This window comes from Oncorhynchus tshawytscha, linkage group LG32 (genome assembly GCF_018296145.1).
Source record: "Oncorhynchus tshawytscha isolate Ot180627B linkage group LG32, Otsh_v2.0, whole genome shotgun sequence".
Taxonomy (NCBI): Eukaryota; Metazoa; Chordata; class Actinopteri; order Salmoniformes; family Salmonidae; genus Oncorhynchus; species Oncorhynchus tshawytscha.
In genome coordinates this window covers 6,468,304-6,495,518 of record NC_056460.1, presented here as the reverse complement: position 1 = coordinate 6,495,518, position 27,215 = coordinate 6,468,304, and the positions used below count along the sequence as shown (strand labels likewise).

The 27,215-nt window shown below is 41.9% G+C and overlaps 1 protein-coding gene across 11 annotated transcripts; it reads left to right on the top strand.

Moving 5' to 3' along the window:
• Nucleotides 1-5: 5 nt before the first annotated feature.
• LOC112230387 (kinesin-like protein KIF16B) lies at nt 6-27,215 on the top strand. Of its 11 annotated transcripts, XM_024396667.2 has the most exons (28): nt 11-425; nt 1,900-1,969; nt 2,148-2,261; nt 3,580-3,696; nt 5,453-5,550; nt 6,517-6,626; nt 6,828-6,970; nt 7,422-7,590; nt 7,932-8,063; nt 10,389-10,564; nt 11,163-11,228; nt 11,403-11,462; nt 11,626-11,745; nt 11,888-11,939; nt 12,083-12,220; nt 12,977-13,059; nt 13,396-13,484; nt 14,544-14,576; nt 14,937-14,990; nt 15,258-16,622; nt 17,158-17,316; nt 19,031-19,136; nt 19,227-19,274; nt 19,595-19,645; nt 23,596-23,721; nt 23,874-23,963; nt 24,070-24,153; nt 24,914-27,215. In XM_024396667.2, the coding sequence occupies exons 1-28, from the start codon at nt 379-381 to the stop codon at nt 25,082-25,084; spliced, it is 4,071 nt and encodes a 1,356-aa protein (XP_024252435.1). In that variant the 5' UTR covers nt 11-378; the 3' UTR covers nt 25,085-27,215. The 11 variants fall into 11 exon arrangements, 10 of the variants coding, with proteins under 10 accessions (XP_024252431.1, XP_024252432.1, XP_024252433.1 ...); XM_024396668.2 differs by lacking the exon at nt 19,227-19,274; XM_024396671.2 differs by lacking the exons at nt 23,596-23,721; nt 23,874-23,963; nt 24,070-24,153; nt 24,914-27,215 and adding exons at nt 20,144-20,197; nt 20,286-20,393 and having other exon boundaries at nt 9-425.

The window sequence follows — 27,215 nt, the reverse complement described above, 5'->3', positions numbered from 1 at the left end:
ACTATTTTCCCCACGAATGTAATTTGTCCTCACCAAGTACCCGTATCAGCTTTGTGATTTACTATCGTATGACACTTTGTGTGTTTGATTATTTTTTCTGTGACGGTAATGTTAGCAGGCTAATATAAAGTGCACGCTCAAGTCTCAGGGAGGCGCATAAAGTAGCTAGCCCTCTTCTTTTGAAAGTAAACTTGGCTCTGTGTGTAACCGGTCGGGTTGTACAAAGGAAATTGGAAACAGACTCAAGATACCGAATCGCGCTTAGCCAGCTGGTTTTGGGTGCTAGCCACATTTATTTGTACTTCTCACGATTGGGTTGTTCCTTTCAAGGATACCTGGATCTAGTAGCAGGTGACGCCGACAAAACAGGGATGTGCAATGGCATCGGTGCGGGTGGCTGTCCGGCTCAGGCCTATGAACAGACGGTAAGTAAAGAAAAAAAAAACATGCTAAACATAAACGGCCAAATTATGCTATTGTTGTTACTGGTTATATTGTTTCCTTTGAAGAGAGGCGCCCGGCTGGACACTGGCTCACTGTGATACATTGTAACCATTTCGAACGTCTAACAGTTTAACACATTCTAATTTGAATGGCCATGTTGCAGTAACACTGCGTATTATATTTTGTCATAACAAGCACTGACGTTGCCACAACGGGGTCTTCCAAAATTTAGAGGGAGACAACATTTGGGATTTAAATGCCAACCCCACTCAAGGGAGCACGGGCCCACCACACACCACATTGATCATCTACCAATAAGAACGCCTGGAGGTTGGCACACACACACAGTATTTTAGGTAGCAGACAGCTGGCAAGGTGACGGGTGAACAGGTTAACCAACAAAACAAACATGAAGAATAGGAACTAGAGCTACCATTGCTGTGCTGTGTCCGGTATTAGGTGTTAGTATTAGCAGCCACCCAGGGATTATGGGATACCTTAATTTTCTGATCTCTATCAAGAATTGCATGGCATTTAAAAAAAATCACAAACTATTTCCTACAGTAAATAGGATGCATACATAGCTGCATGATAGAAGACAACCACCCTGCCACTTACTCTACACATCTATGCTGGGGTGGCAGGTAGCCTAGTGGTTAGAGCGTTGGGCCAGTAACCGAAAGGTTGATGATCAAATCACCAAGCTGATAATGAAAAATCTGTCGTTCTGCCCCTGAACAAGGCAGTTAACCCACTGTTCCTAAGCCATCATTGTAAAAAAGAATTTGTTCTTGCCTAGTTAAATAAAATAAAAATGTTAAATGTAGGTGTGTGAAATATTATGTACAGATTCCAAATAAGATCCACTATGAATCTGTGGGGAAAAACAAGGAAGGATTCTGAAGGAAGTGACCTTTGACACATTTTTATACCAATTGGCCTAGAGTATAACCTGATCCAGTTGGCATTGTGTTAATGGTAATCTGTTAGGCACCAGAAAGTACGGTGTTATTTCATTACAGTATGTCATACTGGAAAGGCCACTAATAATAAAAGCTTGAACTGAATACTTCCACAGAGAGACTAGGAATAGTCATACCAAGAGACGTTTCCTCCAGACTTTTAGTGATCAATTAAGCAAATATGAACTAAGAGGATTCAGTTGGCATTCTTCCCGACCCCAGACGGCATACACTAGCCCGATCTTAGAGAGAATGTAGTCTTCTGATTAATTAATCACAGTAAATGTATGTTGTCTTTTGTTGCTAATGTAATTGGTACCTTTCTTGTTGGTCCAATTTGTGAATCACAAAGTACTGCATTTTGGTAATCATTTTTTAAACTCTGATGCTCCTTCATTGGTTCACTGTCTCTGTTGCATCCTGGTTTGGCTCAAAGATAGGTGAAGGTTAGTTATTTGGAATATTAACCTGTTTTATGTTTTGATTTTTACAGGGAGAAGGACTTGACTGCCAAAAACATAATTGAAATGAAAGGGGACAAGACCACCATTACAAACTTGAAGGTCATTTTAAGTTTTAAACAGCATTTCTATTGCAATAATAATCAAGCGTTGTCCGGGTGAGGGTTTGACCGGGGTAGGCTGGGGTTGCCATTGTAAATAAGACTTTGTTCTTAACTGACTTGCCTACTCCACTTTGTCTTTACAGTATATTTCATCCTATTTTGTTGTATTGAATTAGATACCAGATGGCATTACCGGGGATTCGATGAGGGAGAGTAAAAAGACCTTCACCTATGACTTCTCCTATGACTCTGCTGACAGTAAAAGCAACACCTTTATCTCCCAGGAAAAGGTAAATGTCATATTTCAGTCGGAAAATGTTATCTGGACTAACACTTTCTGTTTAAAAAAACCAAACATTTTTCAAATGATTTTGTTGTTGTTGTCCATATCAGATTATAGTCAAAGCAGCTTACATTTGCCTCTGTTCAGCGGTCATTTACATTTTTTTTTTAAACTTGTAGGACATTTTGTTATGGATGGAAGTTCATTGAGTCAAAACAGTTGGCTAATGTTCTGATAGTCTAGTATGCATGTTGACTCCCAAGCTTCTGACATAAGATATGACTTACTGTTGCGCAACCTTTAAAAAAAAAATCGTAATATTGCATCATACAGGAGTCAAAGTAGATTTAATTTCTTACTGGTACAGTACCTTATCACACACACTTTTTGGGAGGCTGAAACAGAATAACTTAGAATCTCTGTGGGCCTGAATGTATTGCATTTTTAATGTGGCATTAACATAAACAGTCATGACATTTTCATCTGATTATCAAACAATTAGAGGACAATGCTCCTGTAAGCCTGGCTATTTGCACACGTTCCTCCACTATAAAATAATTCCTGAATGCGTACAGTGCACTGTGCACCTGCCATTTGATGAATGGAAGGAGACATCAGTAACAAAACGCCAAGAGGTGTAATGAATGACATTCAGTGATTTTTGGTTTTTGATTAGGCTTACACTTGTAACCTGAATTGATGCGTCCACTGTCCACATGCATCTTGGTCACAGCCACTCACCTCTGCCTTTGCAAAATGTGTTATCGCCAAACCACATCGCATCTTGAAGCGTATTGCACACAATTGCCAACTTTTCATGTGGATGACATGCGGTAATGATAAATCATTTTTTTGAGGTCTACAGTTTTCTTGGAATCTTTGTTTTAATTATTGTGATATGTTCAACCGGTACAGCGTACCCCCACTATTTATTTTGACGGTTCTCTGTCCTGGACCTTACTGGCTTACTTTCACCCCTGGCATCATGTCAGTGCAGTTTCTATAGTAACACAGCCTATGAGCTAATTGTTATAAATGTGTTTTAAAACTATGCATACATGAATTCCATATTTTTGACTTTGTACTGTATTGGCTAGATTCTTTCTTTCACTGACTGCTTACTGTGAGATCTGTTTGAGGTAGTTAGATCTGGGGCCTGTTCAGGAGGTCGCAACTTTACAGAACATTCAGATCTAAATGTACTGTTTGGAACAAATGAGTGCCTGTCATTGTAAATTGTATCAGCTACATTACATTCCAATTTGCCAAAGCTCTGAACATTTCACCTTATTGAACAAGCCCATGTTTGCCCTCTTCCTTTGCAGGTGTTCAAAGACTTGGGCTCAGATGTTCTCAAGGCTGCGTTCCAAGGCTACAACGCCTGCATCTTTGCCTATGGCCAGACCGGCTCGGGGAAGTCCTACACCATGATGGGAAATCCAGTGAGACAAACATTCCCTTTCTTGGCCTGTGGTCATAAAACATATCGGAGTAGGAGCGCTGATCTAGGATCAGGTCACCCTTGTCTATATAATCTTGTTCATAATTATCCTACTCTGAGACGCTTTATGAATACAGGCCCAAATCAAAGACTGGGCTGTGTTCAGCAGTTCACAATGTTGTGGAATGATTAAATATACAGTACCAGTCAAAAGTTTGGACACGCCTACTCATTCCAGGTTTTTTCTTTATTTTTGTACTATTTTCTACGTTGTAGAATGATAGTGTAGACATTACAACAATGAAATAACACATATGGAATCATGTAGTAACCAGTGTTAAAAAAATCAAAATGTATTTTATATTTGAGATTGTTCAAAGTAGCCACTTTTGGCATTCTCTCAACCAGCTTCATGACGTAGTTACCTGGAATGCATTTCAATGAATAGGTGTGCCTTGTTAATTTGTGTAATTTCTTTCCTTAATGCATTTGAGCCAATTAGTTGTGTTGTGACAAGGTAGGGGTGGTACACAAAAGATAGCCCTATTTGGTAAATGACGATGTCCATATTATGAGAACAACAGCTCAAATAAGCAAAGAGAAAGTAATGATGGACTGTCATTTAAGACATGAAGGTCAGTCAATCTGGACAATTTCAAGAACTTTCTTCAAGTGCAGTCGCAAAAACCATCAAGCGCTACGATGAAACTGGCTCCCATGTGGACTGCCACAGGAAAATAATCCTCAGAGTTACATCTGCTGCAGAGGATAAGTTCGTTAACTGCAGTTAACTGCACCTCAGGTTGCAGCCCAAATAAATGCTTCAGAGTTCAGGAAACAGACATCTACATCAACTGTTCAGCGGAGACCGTGTGAATCAGGCCTTCATGGTCAAATTGCTGCAAAGAAACCACTACTAAAAGCACACCAATAATAAGAAGAGACTTGCTTGGGCCAAGAAACACGAGCAATGGACATTAGACCGGTGGAAATCTGCCCTTTGGTCTGAGTCCAAATTTGAGATTTTTTGTTCCAACTGCCATGTCTTTGTGAGACACAGAGTAGGTGAACTGATGATCTCAGCATGTGTGGTTCCCACTGTGAAGCATGGAGGAGGTGTGGGGGTGCTTTGCTTGTAACACTGTTGGTGATTGGTTTAGAATTCAAGGCACACTTAACTAGCAGAGCTACCACAGCATTCTGCAGCGAAGAAAAACCCTTGAATGAGTAGGTGTGTCCAAACCTTTGACTGGAACTGTATAACGTACAACAATCATGCCTCTCTGACATGGAGATAAGGAATCAGGTCTACTCTGTTCATGACATTTCTGGAACTTTCCACAACATTTGCCAACTCAACAGAGCTGTTGTTTTTATTATCAGACTATTGGGACTTCAATCAGTCGTGGAGACCCTAAGCAAATATCACAGTGACGAAGGAGGGCTCTGACAGTCCTGTCTAGGGGAAGTCTAGGGGAAAGTGATTAGGGGAAAGTACAAGTCAAAGTTCAGTGTCAGTTTTCTCTGTGGCCTCTTGTATTGGATTGTTTTGGAGAAAGACTAAAGCCAAACATGTGACATATTAAGAGTTTTCCCTGTAATGAGTAATGGATTATTTTAAGATCTATTCTGTAACATATCAACAGGTTTCTTCAATCCAGTCCTCCACTGAACAGGGTCAATTATTGTCAGGTTTAACGTCAAATTATCGTCTGCGATTGATTAAGTGTTTGATCTATGGATTTATTTTTCATCAGGGAGATGCTGGTCTCATTCCACGGATATGTGAGGGTCTGTTCAGCCGGATTGCTGGGATGACTCGTTGGGATGAGGCCTCCTTCCGCACCGAGGTCAGGTAAGAGAACTCTGTCCATTGTCATTCTCTGGAATAAAAAAATAAAAAACGTTTTTATTTAACCAGGCAGGCCAGTTGAGAACAAGTTATCATTTACAACTACGACCTGGCCAAGATAAAGCAAAGCAGTGCGACACAAACAACAACACAGAGTTACACATAAACAAACATACAGTCAATAACACAGTAGGAAAAAAATCGACGTACGTTGTGTGTAAATGTAGGGAGGTCGGCAATAAATAGGCCAGAGGAGAAATAATAAACATTTAGCATGAACACTGGAGTGATAGATGTGCAAGTAGAGATACTGGGGTGCAGAAGAGCAAGAAGATAAATAACATGGGGATGAGGGGGATGAGGTAGTTGGGTGTGCTATTTACAGATGGGCTGTGTACAGATACAGTGATTGGTAAGCTGCTCTGACAGCTGATGCTTAAACTTAGAGAGGGAGCTATGTCTCCAGCTTCAATTAAGAAGCTTAAAGGAATAATCCACTCAAAAACAGTACTTTTGGTATTTGTTGCATTAGTCCACTTTTGATACTGTGACAAAATGTTGTGCATGTCAGCAATAAAGTTTTCAAGATTATATAATTTTCCAAACACACATTTTCACAGCCGGCGTGATGCGTTTTGCATCATATGATGCACTGGCTGTATTTCTACCTGTTTGAACGGCAATAGGTCCAATACACACGAATTACCCTGGGAATCGATAGAACATTGCTCAGAGATGCACTAAAAAGTTATAACATTAAAAATTGGATAATCTTTCCTTTCTAATGGTGGCTCAATGATCCTTTTTTAAAATGTAATAAAAAGTGATTGCACATGATCAGTAGACAATCCAGCAATTCGTACCTCATCCAAGAGATGACAAAAAGGGTCCCTTAATAATAATTGGTAGATATCATCAGGCTAAACTTGACCTCTGAATGACCTCTTTATATCCTCTCAATGTCATCAGCTACCTGGAGATCTACAATGAACGTGTCAGGGACCTGCTCAGGAGGAAGTCCACCCAAACCTACAACCTGAGGGTGAGGGAGCACCCAAAAGATGGACCCTACGTGGAAGGTAAGACAACAATATGCTTTTTAGATCATAATGAATGAGATTTATAGGCGCATATGGGACCTAATTTGGTATTTTCTCTATTCATTCTGAGACCGATCCCACACCTGTCCTGTAAGGCAGAATGGTGGCTCCCAAGCTCATTATAACAGTGGATATCTCTCTGTATTATGAACTCCAATGTTAAATCCAATCTGACCCCAGACCTGTCCAAGCACCTGGTGCAGAACTACCACGACGTGGAGGAGCTGATGGAGGCGGGCAACATCAACCGTACCACGGCCGCCACGGGCATGAACGACACCAGCAGCCGCTCGCACGCCATCTTCACCATCAACTTCACCCAGGTGGGCTGCTAGGCAAGCTAATGCTACAGCTACCACTAGGCTAGCTAGCTACGGTACTGCTACTCCAGGAATGCTCAACTCCAGTAAACAAAGGCCGCAGTGTAGTAGTCCTTGTTTATTAGTTAGGGACTGATTCAGTTACCAAGTGAGTGGACTCTTAGCCAATCAATGAAATTGATTGAGAGAAATAAAAAAGTAGCGGGACTGTGGCTTTGGAAGACTGTATGCTGCATTATATGCTGTATGTTAACCCTTAAAGGGGTTGCCACTAACAGCATCTGTGATGGCACTTATCCATATTAGGAAAAATTAGATGCATACAGTGTTGATTGCACCCACCGTTTAAGTGCAAAGTTTTGACTCAAAGTTCTTCATCAGACTTAACAATATTAGCCTTTCAGCCTCTTTGAAATCCTTCAGGGTTTTTACGCGTTTTCTCCCTCCTCTCCAGGCTAAGTTTGATGCGGAGATGCCCTGCGAGACAATCAGTAAAATCCACCTGGTGGACTTGGCGGGCAGCGAGAGAGCAGACGCCACCGGTGCCACTGGAGTCCGGCTCAAGGAGGGCGGCAACATCAACAAGTCACTGGTCACCCTGGGCAATGTCATCTCCGCTTTAGGTGGGCAACTGTTATACCAACTGTTATATCATTGAGACAGCAGATATGAAGACGTATTCGTTGAAGTCTCATAATATTTTTTTTTGTATGGAATGAAACCCCTTATCTGGCAATGTCTTTTAGCTTGAATATGCAGGCCACAATAATACATTTTCCCCTTTACAATATTTGAACCACAGCAGTGTTCCAATGTCTGTTGATTTGGCCATTGATCAGACCTGGATTCAAATACTACTGAAATCTTTCAAATACTCTTGAGTGTTTGCTCTAGCCTGCCTGAAGTGCCAATTATTTTTCTTATTGATTGATTGATCTGAAATCTTTTCCTTGTCTTGGTCCAGCGGACCTGAGCCAGGACGGAGTGAACACCAACCTGAAGAAGAAGCAGGTGTTTGTGCCTTACAGAGACTCTGTGCTAACGTGGCTCCTCAAGGACAGCCTGGGAGGCAACTCCAAGACCATCATGATCGCTAGTAAGTCCTTAATAATGCAAAATGTCTTGCATTTAATCAAACGTTTCCAATCCTCCCCTTGAAAAGCCCCAAATACACCGGACTAGGAACCCTGGTTTTTACCTGTCTACTTCAGTGTATATATGGGGAATCTTGGATTGTCATTAATCAGATCCTGAGCCCAGACACGCTTATTACTGGGATAAAACAACGGTGTCGCTGTGGATCTGACTCTTCTGGACCCTTCTTCCCGACAGCTAAATGTTCCGAATGCTTCTGCGCATGTATGGGATTCTCTACTTTAAACACAGTCTCTACTCTACTCATAGACTCGAATGGTGCTCGTTTAATGAAGTTGGATCAAAGCTTAATCAATGTCTGCAAGATATATCATCTATATATAACGTATAATGTTACTTTAGGACAAAAGCACTTTCTTATGAGATTTTAGGATGATTGTGCAAAAGATCAACAATTTTCTCTCGTGGCCAAAACTCAACAGCAAGTCCCACTAGGGACTTGTGCTTTGATTTAAACTAAACACAGGTAGACTATCCTATAGGTTAACACAATTTGCTCTTTGTAAATAATTAAAAATAACAGAGTGATTCTGAGACCCAGGGTGACCAGTGACTTGTTGATGTTGCCGCCCTCCTTGAGCTGGACTCCCGTGGCACCGGTGGCATCCGCTCTCTCGCTGCCCGCCATGTACAACTCTCTGCAGAAGGACTACTTTGAACAATTTCCACATACAATTTTACAAAAACACATTTACTTGAACAGTGCGATTGCAAAGTTTTGTAACAGAATGACAGTCTGTCTCAGCATCATTTTGTTACTGTGGAATTGCCCATATCCCCATAAAACTGATTGAGATCAAATGGTTGAAGAATTAACATTCACAATAGACCGTAAGAAATGTGAAGGGAGGTGATCGCAAATTCAGAATTTGTTCAACGTGAGCTGTAATTTACGGTTTTTCTTACAAAAACATTACAAGAACATAGTCTTTTGTCTAAAGTAACACTTAGCAAAATTAGGTAAATTAAGAAAGCACTCTTTTTGTTTAACCTCATTAACCACGTTTCCATCCACAGTTTTTATGCACGTAAAGTCATCATAGAAGGGAAAAAAGAAATCAAGACATCTGTGATGGAAACAGAAAGTTTCTGTACAATTGTATAAATGTCAACATAATTTGTTCGTTTGACATGGTGGGATCTTTTTGTGTCTGTAAAATTAATTATGGAAGAAATGGCGGTGGAAACGCCTTTATGTGCAAATATTGATATAATAACCATCATATCGAAGTAAACCTGGGAGTCATGCGATGACATGGTGTGTGGTTCTCCCCACTACAACTCAGGAAACCATGCAGTTTATTAGGCTACAAATTAAATAAGTTATGATGAACTTCAAAGCGTGGTGAAAGTGCACAGTATGAGCTTGATGCTCCTTTCAAATGAATGTTGAAGGGTCTGATTCTGGTGACATGATCGATGCTCGACTGCCGTTTGACAAATTAAAATATTCTCGCTCTTATCCATGATAATCACGTGCTGTTTTTGGCTAGAGCGCACGTGCCAAGACCAGAGAAGGCACATTTGCTATTTAATTGCACAGTTTTTGTGACAAAACTATCCGTAGATTTGAAAATGCGATGGAAACATATCTAACTTTCAGAGAAAAAAATATTTGGTGCATGAAAACTGAAGCAAAAAAGTTAAATTTGTGTGCACTACGTCATCACGCACTGATAAAAAACAAGTCCGTTTGGTGGAAACACACCACTGGTGTGAAAATATGCTAATTTTCTTTGAATTTTTTGAATATTCTCATTAAAATCTGTTGCCAATTGGATGGAAACCTAGCTATAGTCAACATGGTTTTTACATGGCATTGTACATTATGTATTTTGTATGTTTTCAGTGTGTTTTCAACTCACTAAAATTACAAAGTTAATTTAACTGATTTAACTCTGGCAGTCCAAGCATGTGCAGAACGTGTTTTGGCTCTTCGGCTCAGGGTAAAATGGATGATGGGGACGGTTACCTAGAGATCTTCAGCCATAAAACAATAGGGGCCCCAATTCTTTACAATTTTACCACAGCAGGAATCATGAATCTGCTTTGCAGACATTGTTGGGTTCCTAGTCCAGTATACTTGGTGCTAGAATTTGTGAACATGGCTTTCTAAACCCTTGTTAAAGCTGACTTTATGTATATGAGGCTTAAGTTTGGGAGTGGCCATAAATTAAATATCTGTGATATGTTTGCAGTCAAAGATGTAGAAGTGTTTTGTAGTACGACAAAGGTTTCAAAGATGTTTTGCTCTCATTTGCGGCAGCCATTTCACCTGCTGACGTCAACTACGGCGAGACGCTGAGCACTCTGCGCTACGCCAACCGTGCCAAGAACATCATCAACAAGCCCACGATCAACGAGGACTGCAACGTCAAGCTCATCCGAGAGCTCAGGGCCGAAATTGCCCGACTGAAGGCCCTTCTGGTCCAGGGAAACCAGGTGGGGATTTGTCACACTGACCTGCATTGTTTTGTGTGTGTGTTGATGGTTTAGGGCAGTGGATCTCAATCCTGGTCCTGGGGACGCAAAGGGGTGCACATTTTAGTTTTTGCCTTAGCACTACACACCTGATTCAAATCAACAACTCCTCATCAGGCTTTGATGATTTGAATCAGGTGTGTAGTGCTAGGGCAAAAACAAAAATGTGCACCCCCTTGGGTCCCCAGGACCAGGTTTGAGGACCACTGGTTTAGGGCATTGGAACTCAACTATCCTGTCCACTACAACATTTTCTCTGTATGTATTTATTTAAAAAACAAAACCGCTCTACAATACACTGCCTTACAAGTTACGTAAAAAATTGTTAGGGTACACAAATGGGTATAGCAAAAATGTGTTTTGGGCACTTTTTTATAATGCATAACTAGTACATTATGTTTTATTCAAATGTAACATGTCCACCTTTCCAGCTGCTGGCCTATGACCTTGTTGTGTTTTTAAATGTCTCATCTTATCTAACTAGGTCACACTGACTTAGGGAGTATTGATGTGTGATTCAATAATGTATTGATTGTTGGTTTGTTTTCATCCTTCTCAGATTGCACTTCTTGACTCACCCACCGCTCTGAGCATGGAGGAGAAACTACACCAGAACGAAGCCCGAGTAAGGCCATGTGGATGGTTCTTTTACGAGTAAAAATTAACACGATTACCCCAAATAAGCTATTGATACTTTGGAAGTGCAGTGTTCTATTCTTCGAATCCATAAACAAACAAGTCAAGCATTACAGCAAGTTAATGATATTCAAGAAAAATATTTTTGCACTTTCTGTCATAGGTGTTGGAGCTAACCAAGGAGTGGACTAACAAGTGGAATGAAACTCAGAACATTCTCAAGGTGAGTGGGTATATATTTGTATAAAATGTCAAATTCAGTTTAGTTCACAGAAGCACTCTGGTTTTATGCCTTTTTATATTATAGTCGGCTGTGAAATTGAATTGACCTAAGTCAGAATCATCAATCAATTCCTAATGACTGACAATTGATGTCGTCTTTACAGGAAGAAACCCTTGCCCTGAGGAAAGAAGGAATCGGTGTCGTCCTCGATTCGGAGTTGCCTCATCTAATTGGTATCGACGACGACCTCCTAAGTACTGGCATCATCCTCTACCATCTAAAGGTTATTCATTTGACTCTTTAGTTATTTTTACACTTAGTTTTTTTCTCAGATTGCTTCACATAAGGTCATTTGTCCTCCTATTAAACTTAAATAGAAGTTACATGGACTTGACATACTGTATCGCTTTCATTTGTTTTTCTAGGAGGGCAGGACGAATGTTGGTCGAGATGATGCGTCGACTGTTCAAGACATTGGTGAGTGGCCTCTGTTACATACTCTATCCGCTGTCGTACTTTGCTACAAATCACGACAAAGAAATAATTGATAATGCTAATGCAGGCGCACACACACACACACACACACACTGTCTTTCCCTCTCATACTCTCTCTTCCCTAGTTCTCCATGGGCTGGACCTAGAGAGTGAACACTGCATGTTTGCGAACCAGACCGGCACCGTCACACTGGTTCCACTCAATGGGGCCCAGTGCTCCGTGAATGGAGTGCAAGTGACAGAAGCCTCCCCACTAAACCAAGGTATACGCTTTTGGTGGCACGTTATTTTGACTGTCTGGATTTTCCATTTGTAGATGCTCTACAGATGGTCATAGGCTACTATCAACAAACTGTTGATAAGCAACTGCTTGCTACGCTTACGGTTAGAGTTAGGTTTAGAATAAGGGTGTGGCATATCATGAAGCTGATTAAATAGCATGATCATTACAAAGGTGCCAGTTGCCAGATAATTTAATATTGATTTCTCTACCATAAGCCACCTACAACGTTATTTTAGAGAATTTGGCGGTACGTCTAGCCGGCCTCACAACCGCAGACCACGTGTATGGTGTCGGATTGCTGATGTCAACGTTGTGATGGAGTGCCCCGTGGTGGGGTTATGGTATGAACAACCGACACAATTGCATTTTATCGATGGCAATTTTAATGCACAGAGATCCATTGTCATGCCATTCATCCGCCACCATCACCTCACGTTTCAGCATGATAATGCCCGGCCCAATGTCGCAAGGATCTGTACACAATTCCTGGAAGCTGAAAATGACTCAGTTCTTCCATGGCCTGCATACTCACTAGACATGTCACCCATTGAGCATATTTGGGATGCTTTGGATCGACATGTACGACAGCGTGTTCCAGTTCCTGCCAGCCAACACAATGATTGTTCTGTGAATGCCCAATCAGTAGTAAAACCCACCCATGTGCATTTCCCTTCCTATGTATTTTTTCCCCCTTATTATCTTTATTCCATGTTTATCGTTCTATTGTGTTTGATAGGTGCTGTTATCCTTCTGGGGAGAACCAACATGTTCCGTTTCAACCACCCTAAAGAGGCAGCTAAACTAAGGGAAAAGAGGAAGGTAACACCAAAGGCTCTATGTCTCTCAAAGGCCTTTTATAGAAGCTTATTAGTGGCGGTATTATTAATTTGTTGTTATTATTATGTGTGGATGACCTGCTCCCCAAGGGTTTAAATCAAGTAAGTCATGACTCATATAGCTTATTACTCATGTAGCCAAGCATTTCGCTGCACCGGCGATAACATCTGTGTACGTGATCAATAAACTTTGATTTGAAATAACCATCTAGTGGAAGGGCACGTTTACTGTAAGCGTTGTAGGATGCAGGCGACTTGACCAATGAGTCATTATGAGGTCAATGATCATGTTGAACTTAGTGTTGGTAATTTTTTCCAGAGTGGACTGCTCTCTTCCTTTAGTCTGTCCATGACCGATCTCAACAAATCATGTGAGAACCTCTCCACAGTAATGCTCTACAACCCAGGGTGAGTGTATGTATCACCTAATCCCAAATCGGCCCCTAGCCCCTACTGTCTATGCACTTGTGGAGATCTGAGAGGATTGGATAGGTGTAGGCAATATGGCGAAAACTCCACCTAGCCTATCAGAGGGCAAGGATGAAGCTATTCCCATATTGCTTATACTAATCTATTCCTCTCAGATCTCCAGAAGTGCATGGGGAGTAGGCAGTAGGGCTGGTTTGGGATTAGTCAAATGTGTGCTCCAGGGCATGAATGATTCCCCCAAACTCCCTCTGCGCAGTTCCCTCAGGAGTTCGTAAGCGCTCCTTTTCCTCCATTCGCTTCGGTCCGTTGCTGCTCACCCGCGTGACCACAGACTGAAGCAGTGGATTGGTTGGAAAAATACAACAACAAACAATTGGGCTGAAATACAATGTTACAGTGCCCAGTCAAAGACATCAGTGTTCTGGTAGTTTATGTGTAGCTCAAAGTGGAAATAGGGAAAATATTTACTTTGGATTGGAGGGAGGTCTGTAACATTGCAACTGCTGTGACTCAAGCCAAAATCATGTGAGCTGGTCATGCTGCACGTCACAAATGCCACATCACTCAAACTGTATGGCCTTCATTGATTCTATTACTAACTCTCCAAATCTGAGCCAGAGATGAATTTTGCTTGTACAGAACCTCTAAGCAATACGTTTGTTGTACAGCACCCCTTGTGGAGGATGCAACTAGTCTTCATTTAAGTTTTGTACAGTACAAGTGATGCCATAGCACTTACTCCTATTTAGACCTAAACCTGATTTTTTTTTAAATACATTTTTTTAAACAAAAAAAACCAACCTAGTATCACCAACTAGGTATCTACTAGGTAGATATGCACGCACAGACAAAACCCCCCGACTATTAATAGGTCCAGAGCAACCATGGATATTCTGAGGAATACACAGCCAGTATTTAGTGAACGTTGGTAATGGTTATGGCTGTGTTTGAACTCTCTTTGTGTGATTATTGCTCTTCATTGAGTCTCTAATTTTATAAGTACAGTAACTAATGCATCTCTGACCCCTCCCTCGGCAGTCTCTTCACTGAAAAGGGGCCTATCTATCTCAGGTAGACCCAACCAGAGTGTTCAATGTTCACTGCTTTGTTTTAACAGTGCTTGTGAAACATCATTTTCACTTTGTCCCGCCACCACCATGTTTGAACATAAGCCGCCATCGTCTCGTCTTGGTTTTATTATGATTTTGCACATCGCCTCGCTTGCTTCAATCACTGTTTTCGCACAAAATGATGACATCAAGCTTTGACATCCATTGCCTTGTATGAAGCTCTTCAGTCATTCCATGTGCCAATTGCAGCCTTCATTTCTGTTATCATGCTGTCTCGTTGAGTAATACTGGTGTATGTGTGTGTGTCCAGTCTGTGTCATTGTTATTAAGCCAGCTAAATGATAATGGTGTACTTGCCTAGGTTGGAATTTGAGAGACAGCAACGGGAAGAGCTGGAGAAGCTGGAACACAAAAGGTGTGAGGGGAGACGCACACAAACATGCTCATATTTTGACTAAATAAGGCCAATAATGCTTACTTACTAGTCACCTGTAATGCACCACGTTGTAGGAATGGTGTGCTTTAAAAGCAAATATGCTGACATCACATGATTATTGTAGACTCTTATTGTTAATACCAATCGTTCAAAAAAATACCTTGTTTACTATGCATGTGTTTGGCGAATGACCATAGCGTATTGCATAGTGTTTCATGATTTTGTTTGTATTTGCCTGGGTTGCAGGAGGCTTATTAAGGAGATGGAAGACAGGCAGAAGTGTGAGAAGGCGGAGCTGGAGCGCCTGCAACAGGAGGTGGAGTCCCAACGCAAGGAGTCGGAGCAGGTGCAGCAGCGCATCCGCCGCCAGGAGGAGACACTCCGCTGCCGCAGCCAGGACATCGAGAGCCGCCTGCGCGACCTCCTGGCTGAGAAGCAGCGCTTTGAGGAGGAGCGCCACCGCGAGACCAAGGAGCTGGAGCTACACAGGCGCCAGCGGCGAAAGCAGCAGGAGGAGCGCGAGGATGAGAAGTCGCAGGACGAGGAGGCGCGACGCCATAGTGAGGCGGCAGAGCGTGCCGAGCAGGCGGAGATCTTCCGCGAGCTGGAGCGGCTGAAGCGGGAGCACGAGGAGCAGGCGGTGCGGCTGGAGGCAGAGAGGCGGAGGCTGGAGGAGCGCGAGATGGAGCAGCTAGGCCTGGTGGGGCGCCTAGAAGAGCAGCTGAGGGAGCGCCACGAAGCGGCAGCTGCCCTGCTGACCCGCGAGGACACCCGGCGCCTGGAAGAGGGGCGACGTGCTTTGGCCGAGATCCGCTCCGCCCTGCTCTGCGCCAAGGAGGCCAGCGGGCGCTCCGACTGCGACGGAATGGGCGAGGAGGCCGGGCGCGCCGCCCAGGTCCGTTACACGGACTTCAAGGCAGCGCAGGTGGAGGAGCTGGGTCAGTTGGAGGAGGGTCTCCGGCTGCAGAAGGAGTGCCTGGAGAAGGAGGTGGCGTCAGAGCGCGCAGCCCTGGCCGTCCTGGTCCACGCCCACAAGGAGCGGCAGCGACAGCTGCGAGAGACCCAGGAGAAGGGGGCACAGGACTCCTCAGAACTCTCCCAGGAGGAGCAGCGGATGCAACAGGCCGAGCAGCGCCTCCTCTTCAAGGAGCGCCGGCTAGCCAGCCTAACCGACAGCCTCCTGCCGGCGGTGGCTGAGGAAAGGCAGAGGGCGGAGGAGCTGCTGAAACTCGGAAGCTCCTCTGGCGCTGGCAGCATTTCGAACATCTCCTTGGGACTAGACAACACCCTGTACCAGGTGGAAAAGGAACTTGAGGAGAAGGAGGAGCGCCTTACCTCACACTGCGCCAGCGCCGAGCAGCTTCAGCAGCTGCAGGAGACGTACGAGTTCACGGCCAATGTGGCGCGCCAGGAGAAAAAAGTGCGGCGCAAGGAAAAGGAGATCCTGGAGTCACGGGAGAAGCAGCAGCGTGAGTCCCTGGAGCAGGCAGTGGCGCGCCTGGAGAGAAGGCACTCGGCGCTGAGGCGCAGTGTCTCACTGGACCCAGAGAGTGTGGAATCCAGGCACACGGCCTCCGTTCTGGGGCCCGCGCGGGAACTCGACCAAGAGAGGTGCGCACGCTTGTTATTCACTGTCACTACAGATACATCTGTAGAATCAATGAATAGTACAACATTTGTCCTCTAGTGGAAGGTGTGCAGTAGACCCATTGCTATCCACATAATTATAGAAAATGTAGATAAGCTGATGTCAGAAAGTTTCAAGAGATGATGGATGATGAGGGATGGTAAATGAGTGTCGTCGATGAGTGATGATGGTATTACCACATTGGTCAATCCCTCCTGCCTAAAATGGTGTTCCTCAATTGGTAATATGATTATGGACATGATAAATAAGTAACTCTGCCTTTTTATAATTATATTGTACTATCACAACCGGACGTAATTGGGAGTCCCACAGGGCAGCGCACAATTGGCCCAGCGTCATCTGGTTTTGGCCAGTGTAGGCCGTCATTGTAAATAAGAATGTGTTCTTAACTGACTTGCCTAGTTAAATAAAAAAGTAGTTTTGTGGAATGAGCGTATTTAGCATGACTCTGTGGGTCGATAGACACATGACGACTCCATCTTCTCTCCACATCCTCAGGATGGACCGGGAGATCCAGAAGCTGAAGCAGAGAATCAATAAAACTGAGGGAAGTGGAAGGAGTCACACTGGGAGCGGCGATGAAAAGACCAGTCTCAGCACCCCCCCTGTCAGCCCAATCCAGAGCCTATCCCCAGTGCTGCCGATCACCGATGACGGGTACAGTGCCTTCAGAAAGTTTTCAAACCCCTTGACTTTTTCCACATTTTGTTGTTTGCACAGCCTGAATTTCAAATGGATTAAATTGAGATTTTTTTTGCCACTGGCCTACACACAATACCACGTGGAATTTGTTTTTAAAAATGTTTACAAAAAAAACTAAACAATAAAAAGCTGAAATGTATTGAGTCAAGAAGTATTCAACCCCTTTGTTATGGCAAGCCTAAATGAGTTCAGGAGTAAGAATTTGCTTAACATGTCATATAAGTTTGCATGCACACACTGTGAGCAATTATAGTGATTTAACAGGATTTTTAAAGGACTACCTCATCTCTGTGCCCATACAGTTATCTATGTGGTCCCTCAAGCGGACAGTGAATTTCAAACAGCTTCAACCACAAAGACCAGGGAAGTTTTCCAATGCCTTGCAAAGAAGGGCACCTATTAGTAGATAAAAAAAAAATTAAAAGCACACTTTGAATATCCCTTTGAGCATGGTGAAGTTATTAATTACACATTGGATAGTGAATCAATACACCCAGTCACTACAAATATACAGGTGTCCTTCCTAACTCAGTTGCCGGAGAGGAAGGAAACCACTCAGGGATTTCACCATGAGGCCAGTGGTGACTTTAAAACAGGGTTTAATGGCTGTGATAAGAGAGAACTGAGAATGAATCAATAACATTGTAGTTACTCCACAACTAACTTAATTGACAGAGTGAAAAGACAGAAGCCTGTACAGAATAAACAATATTCTAAAACAAGCATCCTGTTTGCAACAAGGCAGTAAAGTAATACTGTAAAAAATTGCGGCAAAGCAATTAACTTTTTGTCCTGAATACAAAGTGTCACAATGTTTGGGGCAAGTCCATACAATGTTTGGGGCAAGTCCAATACAACACATTTCTGAGTGTCACTCTCCATATTTTCAAGCAGAGTAGGGGCCGCATCATGTTATGGGTGTGCTTGTAATCGTTAAGGACTGGTGAGTTTTTCCAGGATAAAAAAAAAAAGAAACGGAATTGAGCTAAGCGCAGACAATCTCCTAGAGGAAACCCTGGTACAGTCTGCTTTCCACAAGACACTGGGAGATGAATTCACCTTTCAGCAGGGCAATAAAGGCCAGATCTACACTGGAGTTGCTTACAAAGAAGACAGTGAATGTCCCTGAGTGGCCGAGTTACAGTTTTGACTTAAATCTGTGGCAAGACCTGAAAAATAGTTGTCTAGCAATGATCAACAACCAATGTGACAGAGCTTGAAGAATTTTGAAAAGAATAATGGGGAAATGTGTGGAAAGCTCTTAGAGATTTACCCAGAAAGACTCACCGCTGTAATCCAGATTCGAGCATTTATTGGATACCTATCTAATCATGTGGGTTTAAAATATATTTTTTTTTACAAATGTTAGAACATTTCTTCCACTTTGACATTTTGTGTAGATCGTTGGCAAATCAATTTTAATCTCACTTTAACACAACAAAATGTGGAGAAAGTAAATGTGTGTGTGAATACTTTCTGAAGGCACTGTATGTGTCATACTATGTAATATTCACAATGAGCCAGAAACAGCACAGGCAAATGTGTTGTAGGTTGGAGGAGAATGATGAAATGTAGATCATAATAAAGATGCAATATTTTTGGACAGTAGGGTTGACCTGACCATTGCCGATTTTTGAGTATCTTAATAAGTTTCCTTATCCGTTGACAGGATAAATGCATACATTGAGGAGGAGGTTAAGAGAAGGTTACAGAAGCTGAACCGCTTCAATGGTGACAAAAACATTGAGCTCTCGCTTTCATCTGAATCTCTGCAGGTAAGCATCAGTGATACATTGTTTTGTTTGCCTGGCAATATTAAGATTGCTGTAAAAATATAAATGATATGAAGTTCTTCAATCCTACAGGAGGACAAAGAAGTTAATGAATCTAGCTCTGTTAGATTAACAGATGAGGTAAGCCCAGGTCCTCGACACAGGGTATACAGAATGGACTATAATCTGCATGCATTTCTGATAATTCTCTACTGAGGTTACATGGACCAATCAAGTGGGGTCTTTTCCCAACCTTTCTCAAAAAAAATTGTATGTGGATGATGTTTTGCTTGGTTTGCTTTTCTTTTCCCCAATATGAGAGGAACTCTTGCTTGCCTAATGGCAAAGTTGTCCATTTACCACAGCATATGCAGTTTTGGTTTGAAATGAATTTGACATTGCAATGTATCTTTTTAGGAATTGTTTGTCATTGCTTAGAAGTGTGGTCTTATTCATTACAGGATGATGACAAGCTGCAAAACCTTGTCAACCCTAGGAAATTGAAATATGAGGTAAGGCTTGAGTTTTTTTCTGTTGGTGATGAAGAAAGCAACCAGACATTTTTAAACAATAATTTAACTTGACTGGAAATCATTCTGAATCTTCACTAACCACCACACCAACTATGAAAAAATGCATGCCGTTTATATAAAAGGCGCTTTAGGGAACATCCTGCTTACAGGAATCCCAACTTTGTATTTGATAAACATAGAAGATTCCTAAACCAAGAACGTAAGACCTTTTTATAAAGAAATTGCAAAAACATAAGAATATAAAAGAAGCAGGAAATTGGATAAAATACTCAATTGGCTAAAGGAAACCAGTCACTGACAGAGGAGGTCGACATAAGTGTAGAACCAAACCGGGTTGATATCTGGTTTTGTAAGCAAAAAGGAAAGGTCAATATTGCATGGAAGCCTGGGATGTGTAATTTTGTATTCATGCTGCATAACAATCATCAGTCTCTTTAATTGCCTTTTAAATTGTAATCTTGCTCATCTGGATTATAGTTCAATCACAACTGGATTTTTACACTTGGTGGAGGAAGATCTTAATTTACTGGGGTGAGAAGGAATACATGAAAGACTATAATTCAGAGCTGTGATCTCTGGTTTGAAGTTATAGTCATGGAATCCCCCCTTGTCCACACAGAAAGATTCCATGCCCTTGCTGTGGCGTAGCTTCCTGTGTGTCCCAGAACGTGAGACGAGCACTCACCTGGAAGGGGCTACAACAAGTTCAGAAGAAGAAGGCGGCAAAGACCGCTCTGAATTAGATAAAATTGGCAATCCAGAAAGGGAAACCAAAGTCTTGGCAGAAAATGATAGAATGCCTTATAAAGAGGGTGACAAAGCAAAATGGGGGCAGGTGGAAGTGAAGGGGAAGGTTGACCAAGCTGACTTTGAGAAGAGTAGCTGTGATTTTAAAACCAAGGACTGTGGATTTAGGTCTATAAACACCATAGTCGGTGAGGAAGGAAATAACAGCCAATGTAGGCCAGATGAGGAAGAAACCAATTTTAATTGCTACATTGTTGATGACAAGACGAAAAGTCTATCTTATTATCAGTCCATAGAAACCAGAACAGAAAACCCACTGTTGCTCTCACAGTTTGACTCTTTGGAAGGAACTAAGGACCAAGTTCAGAACACAAGCAAGACAAGTAACGACACTGCAACCGTGATCAATTCTGAATTCCCCATACTGAGACGAAGTTCAAAGAGACAAATCACCATCGAGGGCTACTTTGGTCTCAACAAGATCCCTGAAGAGTCTGTAAATGGGCAGGTGCAGAGGAATCTGAGAACTTCAGAACCGGATCTATTAACCAACGAACTGGGAGCCAAACAGAGTTACGTCCTTGGATACTTGGCAGGCAAGCTGTCTGGAGTTTACAATGACGCTGGACGATATCTGCAGAGTACACGGGATATCATTCGGCAGGTTCGAGCAGGAGAGACTTCAGCATTGACTAGTACATTCTCTCCGTACATGACCATAGTTACAAAAGATCTTCCACTTGCTCAGGAAAAGCAGCTTGAACCTTCAATGAAACCTGACTCAAGGCAGAATAAAGTTCATTTTGCCAATTTGACAGGCAATTGCCTTTTCAATGTACCTGAGAAAGGTAATGTGTCTCCAATTCCGGACATTTCATTATGGCCTAAAGGCTCTATGACTACATACAAAGACGGGGAGCCTGTAATTTATTGTCAGACGCTCGTGCAGTTTCCCACATGCCTTTCTGAATTACAGTCTCTTCCGCTTCAGAAGATGCTCTATTGTTTGTACTGTGTTACGCCCAAAATCGCTGCCATTTCCCACCACCTTTTGGGTATCTACTGGCTAAGCGTTGCCAATTGCAAACAGCCTACACCACAACCAAGTTGCTTACTGTTATCTGAAACTGACCTCTATGCAGTCTCTGCTGGTACTGGTTTAGGTAACAACCAACCTTTGGCAGTTTTTCAGCACTTCAGTCTCTTGCACATCAAAGAGATCCAAGTGAGCTTTGCTGGGCAGCATTTACGACTCCTGGGCTCCACTAAAGACACCATCTTGGTCATCTTCACCCACAGCAAAGAGCTTACCCAGGCGTTATGCTGTACCCTGCTGAAGATCCTTGCCCCGGCAGAGGTTCAGGAAGGCCCAGGAGCCCACCCCTTGCTTTGTGGAGACCTCTCGCGCCTCTCTCTGGACTGGAGGTCCCACGTTCCAGACCTCCTGCTGGATAGTGGCCTCTGTGTTACCTCACGCTTTAAGAGGATCATGGCTGATCTGCTCTACATCCTGCACGGCAACATGGAAGGACCCAACAAGCCCTCCTTGGCTAACATACACCTTCTTCTCTACACTTCCATCAAGGTGGAAAACTATTCCACCTCGCGCCAAGTTGTCCTTTGCCAGTTCTTTCTCACCAACAATCACATAGGCCTGGTGCAAGAGGATGCTGTGTTCCACCCGGAACCTCGAGGCTCAACTCTGGTTCCCATCCAGCCCCAGTTTCAGGGAGTAGAACTGCGCAGACGCTCAGACATCCGATGTGTGCTTGTGAGACACAGCGATAGATGTATGGTGCTTGACATCGTATTCTCCGTGACTCACAAAGGGCAGATTGAGACCAAAAGAAAAACCAGGAAAGGCTTAGGCATTGTCCCTCTACCTTCTGATTGCAGGCCCCCAGCTGATTCCTGGAAATTAACTTTCAGCTCTACCTTGGATGCAGCAATCCTAATCAATCACCTGTCGAACCTGATTTAAGGCTGTGCTTACAGGTCATAAAAGGATGTAATGCTAATAGGTAATAAATGGAAAGGAGTTTAACGGCCACTGCAAGCCTGAAGCGTAATGACTGTGCCGTCCTGCTGAACTCCTCTTGTTTTCTTTCAGTATTGCACTTGAGCAAGAAAGCCATGGTGAGTTGGCTAGCTAGCTACATTCAGTATTGTCAGCCAACTGCATTTCTGAGTATAGTATTCAGATAGCTAGTCTGATAACATTAGGGTTTGCATACTACAAGAGTTGAGCAACATTGTATTAAAGATTTCACTTGTAAATCTTTTTTTGTTTGAGCATGACGGTACCATCCTACCACTTCCAATGTGTATTTAAGTTTAAATTATTTGTTTTGATTAGTTGAAAATCATATTCCAAAAAAACATTATTCTTGTAACATGTCCTTTTGTAATTGTTAATGCATGTCCATAATGTCAGTAACATTTTATTGAAACTTCTACAGGGTCCTCATGAATATTGTGTTATAAGAAAAGACATGTCCATATTATAAATATAGATCAAATACTAAAATCTAAAGGTCTAACTCCAATGGCTGCTATTGATTTTAAAGTATTTTATAGTATATTTTAATGCTTCTCTTCTTAACATACTGCCATTGTGGTACACCTTAATCAAATCCTAGTCAATCCTTAATTGTCACTTTTAAGAACAATTTTACTCCTAAACCTAAGTGTTTTGTATTGGTGTAGTTAATTAATTGGATATTTCATAGATTTTCTTCCCTACTACAGGGAATAGAGTGACCTTTTGTTTAGACAGCTTAGCTCTCCCTCTCTGTTCTTACATGAATGCTCACATCAATCATTTATGGCTGGTAGAATGTGTTTTCTTCCAATATGTTTGTGTACACGTTTATGCATATTCATCATATGGTAATGTATAATATGATTTTGAGGAATATGTATGAATAGTAATATGAAGAATGTCTGAAGTATAATATGACTTGACTATGATCACTGCAATAATGTTAATAAAAGATGGTTAATTGTTTCAACAAAAAAATAAAGATGGGCTTACACAGAACACTTTGTGTTGCCTGGTTGTATCTAGCTGTTCTGTTTCGTACCTATTCACTGTTGTCATATAAATAAGACTACACCTTCCTGTCCATGTTTCTATCTCTCTCTCTCCCGTTTTCCTTTCATTCCACCCATGTCTTTCCCAGCATCGATTTGTCTCTGTCCCTCTTGGGACCAACTCCGACTGCCTAAAGGACCCTGTTAAAATTAGCATTCCTCGCTACGTTCTCAGAGGGCAAGGGAAAGATGAGCACTTTGAGTTTGAAATCAAGGTAAGCTTCTCTTGTTAAGTATCTCTCAAGATCCAGCATCATGGCTTTGCTGCCTCTGGTCTTGTATACATGTCTGACAGGTCCATATCCCTTCTCCATTGTTGAGTTAGATGTATCAGTCTTGTACTCAGTATTTCCCTCTGTCTCTTTAGATCACTGTAATGGATGAAACGTGGACAGTCTTCAGGAGATACAGCCGCTTTCGGGAAATGCACAAAACTCTCAAGATGAAATTCCCTGAGGTAAAAGACTTTTGAACTAGGAATTACCACATACTACACATCCTCTCCTAATTATACCAATTATATTACTATTATCTATAATCTTAATGACCTCCTTCCATACCAGCTTGCAGCTTTAGAATTCCCTCCCAAAAAACTCTTTGGAAACCGAGACGAGAGAATGGTTGCTGAGCGGCAGAGTCACTTGGAGGTGGGTGCTGGCATTGACACATACTACTGTGTTTCTTAAAAGTTGTAATGATTGGACAGGGTTATCAAAGTCTTGTCGGTGACAAAAGTCTGAAGGTGTGTCATTCTCATCCGTCAGTTCAGAGACCTATTTGTTCCTTGTCATACATGTAACGCAGTAGTCACCAAACTGTCGATCGCAAAGACGTTCCTAGTCGATCACCAAACATTTCTGTAGAAAAGCCAATGATAAAGCCTTTACGCTCCAATTTTTTTTGTATTAGTCTTGCGCTGTTGGTGGTCAGTGCACTTGAATCAGAAGCCCTGTGTGCCGGGTAGGCAAAGTGTTCCCATTTTGAACCATTTCATTTGTCTGAAGGGACATACTCTGCCTACCCTGCAGACCAAGAGAGCTAAATCAAGTGTACCTACTGTGCTGGCCAATCGGATAGCTCAAATTACTGTGCCTACAGCTTCAACGACCCCAAAGCAAAGTTTGATATTAGCGAGCAGGGAGAGCAGGGAACTTGAGAGGGCAGACCCTCTGCTGCTCTCTCCCTCCGCTGAGACTGACCATCAGATGCAGGTACCATCTGATACAACAACTGATCTATTTTGTTATCAAAGCTCAAGTTTTGAAATATAATAGTCTGAGAAGGCCAAGCATAGCCAATATGTTGTGATAATGTATTAGTGCACAAACCTCATTCCTACAGAACTGTTTTTATTAGGCTAATTTTGCATGTGCTTACATTTTTTGCTCAATTTTTTTGCTCCTCCAGAAATATCTGAAAAACTTCTTCAGGGTTATGATGTCGCCCTCCTCGGGCTCTCCACTCCGCACTGATTCAGACTCTGAGGGTGGTCTGCAGCTGTCCAAGCACGCCATCTGTGACTTCTCCCCGTTCTTTAAGAAGGGCGTCTTTGACTACAGCAGCCACGGAACTGGTTGAAAACATTTTGAATGAGGACGGGTTGGAGCTAGTCTGGCCCTGGATATTTTTGTGCTGTTTTGCCATTTCCTACAGTCATTGTTAAGCATTGACCATTGGAGTTGACAAGACAGCGCCAGCAGATCTGTGACCAGTCTACGATGGAGCAGCTTTAATCCCAAAACCAAAGTGTGCTGTGCCTTCCCAGGTCGCAGTCTAGGTATTGACCTCTGTACAACCAAGTTATCAGGGGCACCAAGGAACAGATATCTAACTTACTACTCACCTTACTACTTTTTCTTCTTCTAGCTCTCCGGCTTTCCTACTCACTCTCTTCCTTTCCTACTCACTTTGCTTCCTTTCTTGTTAGGCCAGTACATTTGGAAATGGTACTTTTTTATGAGGACCAAACGCATGAGAAATAGTCTTATCTTATAAGTAAGTAATGTAATGACAACAGGTGTAGAATATTTGCTATTACAGTGACACAAAATGGTTCTTAAGCGAGCCTTTCAGAAATGCAATGCAACCGCTGCCAATCTAGAAGACATTGCAAAGTCCTGGCATTAGTGACTTGCTAAGTCATCTACTCTGCTCTCTTCCTGTTCACCACAGTTTACTCAGAAATAATGTTCTGAAGGGAGGCTTTACAAAAAAACGATTTTTATGCAGCTATAATTTCGATGGCAACTCTAGTTTCTACCATTTCTGGTGATATGTAATTGAGACTGACATGTGCTGTATCTATGGGAACTGACCATGAAGGAATTACTCTTCACTATCTGTAGTATTGATAAGGGTGGGCTGTTTCTGTATTGTATGGGTCATGGCTTCTCAAACTTGCTTAAAGGGGATGTTCAGTATTTTATGACTTAATGTTAGACGGTTACTCATCCTAAAAGTAGACTAACCCAACCATGGGTTATATTTCTTCTAGCCCATAGATTACTTTCTTGGTTAGAAACCAAAAAACTGAACTTCCCCTTTTAATGTTGATATCATGTCTCATTATTGTACAATGTATCAGTTGAAAATAGTCTGAGGAGAGGTACTTTTGAGTGCAATAACAAGGACTCATGATCACTCCCAATTTTCAGAGAAATGTTGAGTTTAGTCATTTTGGTGAGCTTTCGAAGTAATAGTCTTTGACTTCACCTTTAATGGTAGCTACTACAGTAAAAAAAAAAGTCAAGCTGATGTCACATATGGCATTTGTGCAGGTTGAATCATAGTATTCAGGATTGTGAGAATAATTGTTGAACTAAGTGTGGCACATCTCTCAAGACGTCAACACTTAATTGGGTATGTTTGGGCCTAGGCAGTTGGTGTGCCTACTGGTCCTGAAAGCTGTTACTAACAGTGTTGCTCTCCATGTTTCTAACTGGGTAATAGAATTACACTTTTATTGACCACATGTCTTCCAAGTTTCACACTTAATACAATCACGGCTGCGGATTCAACACTTGACACAACACTTTCATAACTGGACATACTGTGCTAATACTTGTGTTGTGGATGTCAGTTTACTTGGGGTTAGACTTACTATGTCTTTGTAAATATGTAACAAAATATAATTATTTCTGAAATAAGTAATAAGGTGGTACAAATATACTATAGTTTCACATTAAATGTAGCATTAGTGCAAGATCTTTAATCACTCCCTTTGTAAAGCATATTGTATACATATAATGTATATTTGAATGTTTATGTGCATAGTTTTCTACATGAAGTGCTTGTAAACACACAATGTAAACTATTGACATTGAATGTCATAAAAGGGATTGTATATTATAACTGCTATAACTGATTTTGCTTTCAAAGGCTTTGATATCGTAATGATGTAAGAGGAGGACCAGTTTGCTTTACTGGTGTCCATTTTGAGACTCCAAGTTGAGGGATTGAAAGTCAGTAATATGTAAGTACTGTAGTAAACTTTTTTTGTTTGTTTTTATATAATTTTTTAGAACTGGAATATAATTAGGATTATATTGATTTTCATAACTGACATTTATGTGTATTTATGTCCTGTAAAAACACTTGGCTATCTGCAAAATAATGTACAGCAAGAAACGGATTAGTTGTACCATTTTTATTGACGTTGTAACTGACACATTTACAAAATCAATACATTTGATAAAACTCCTGCAAAATA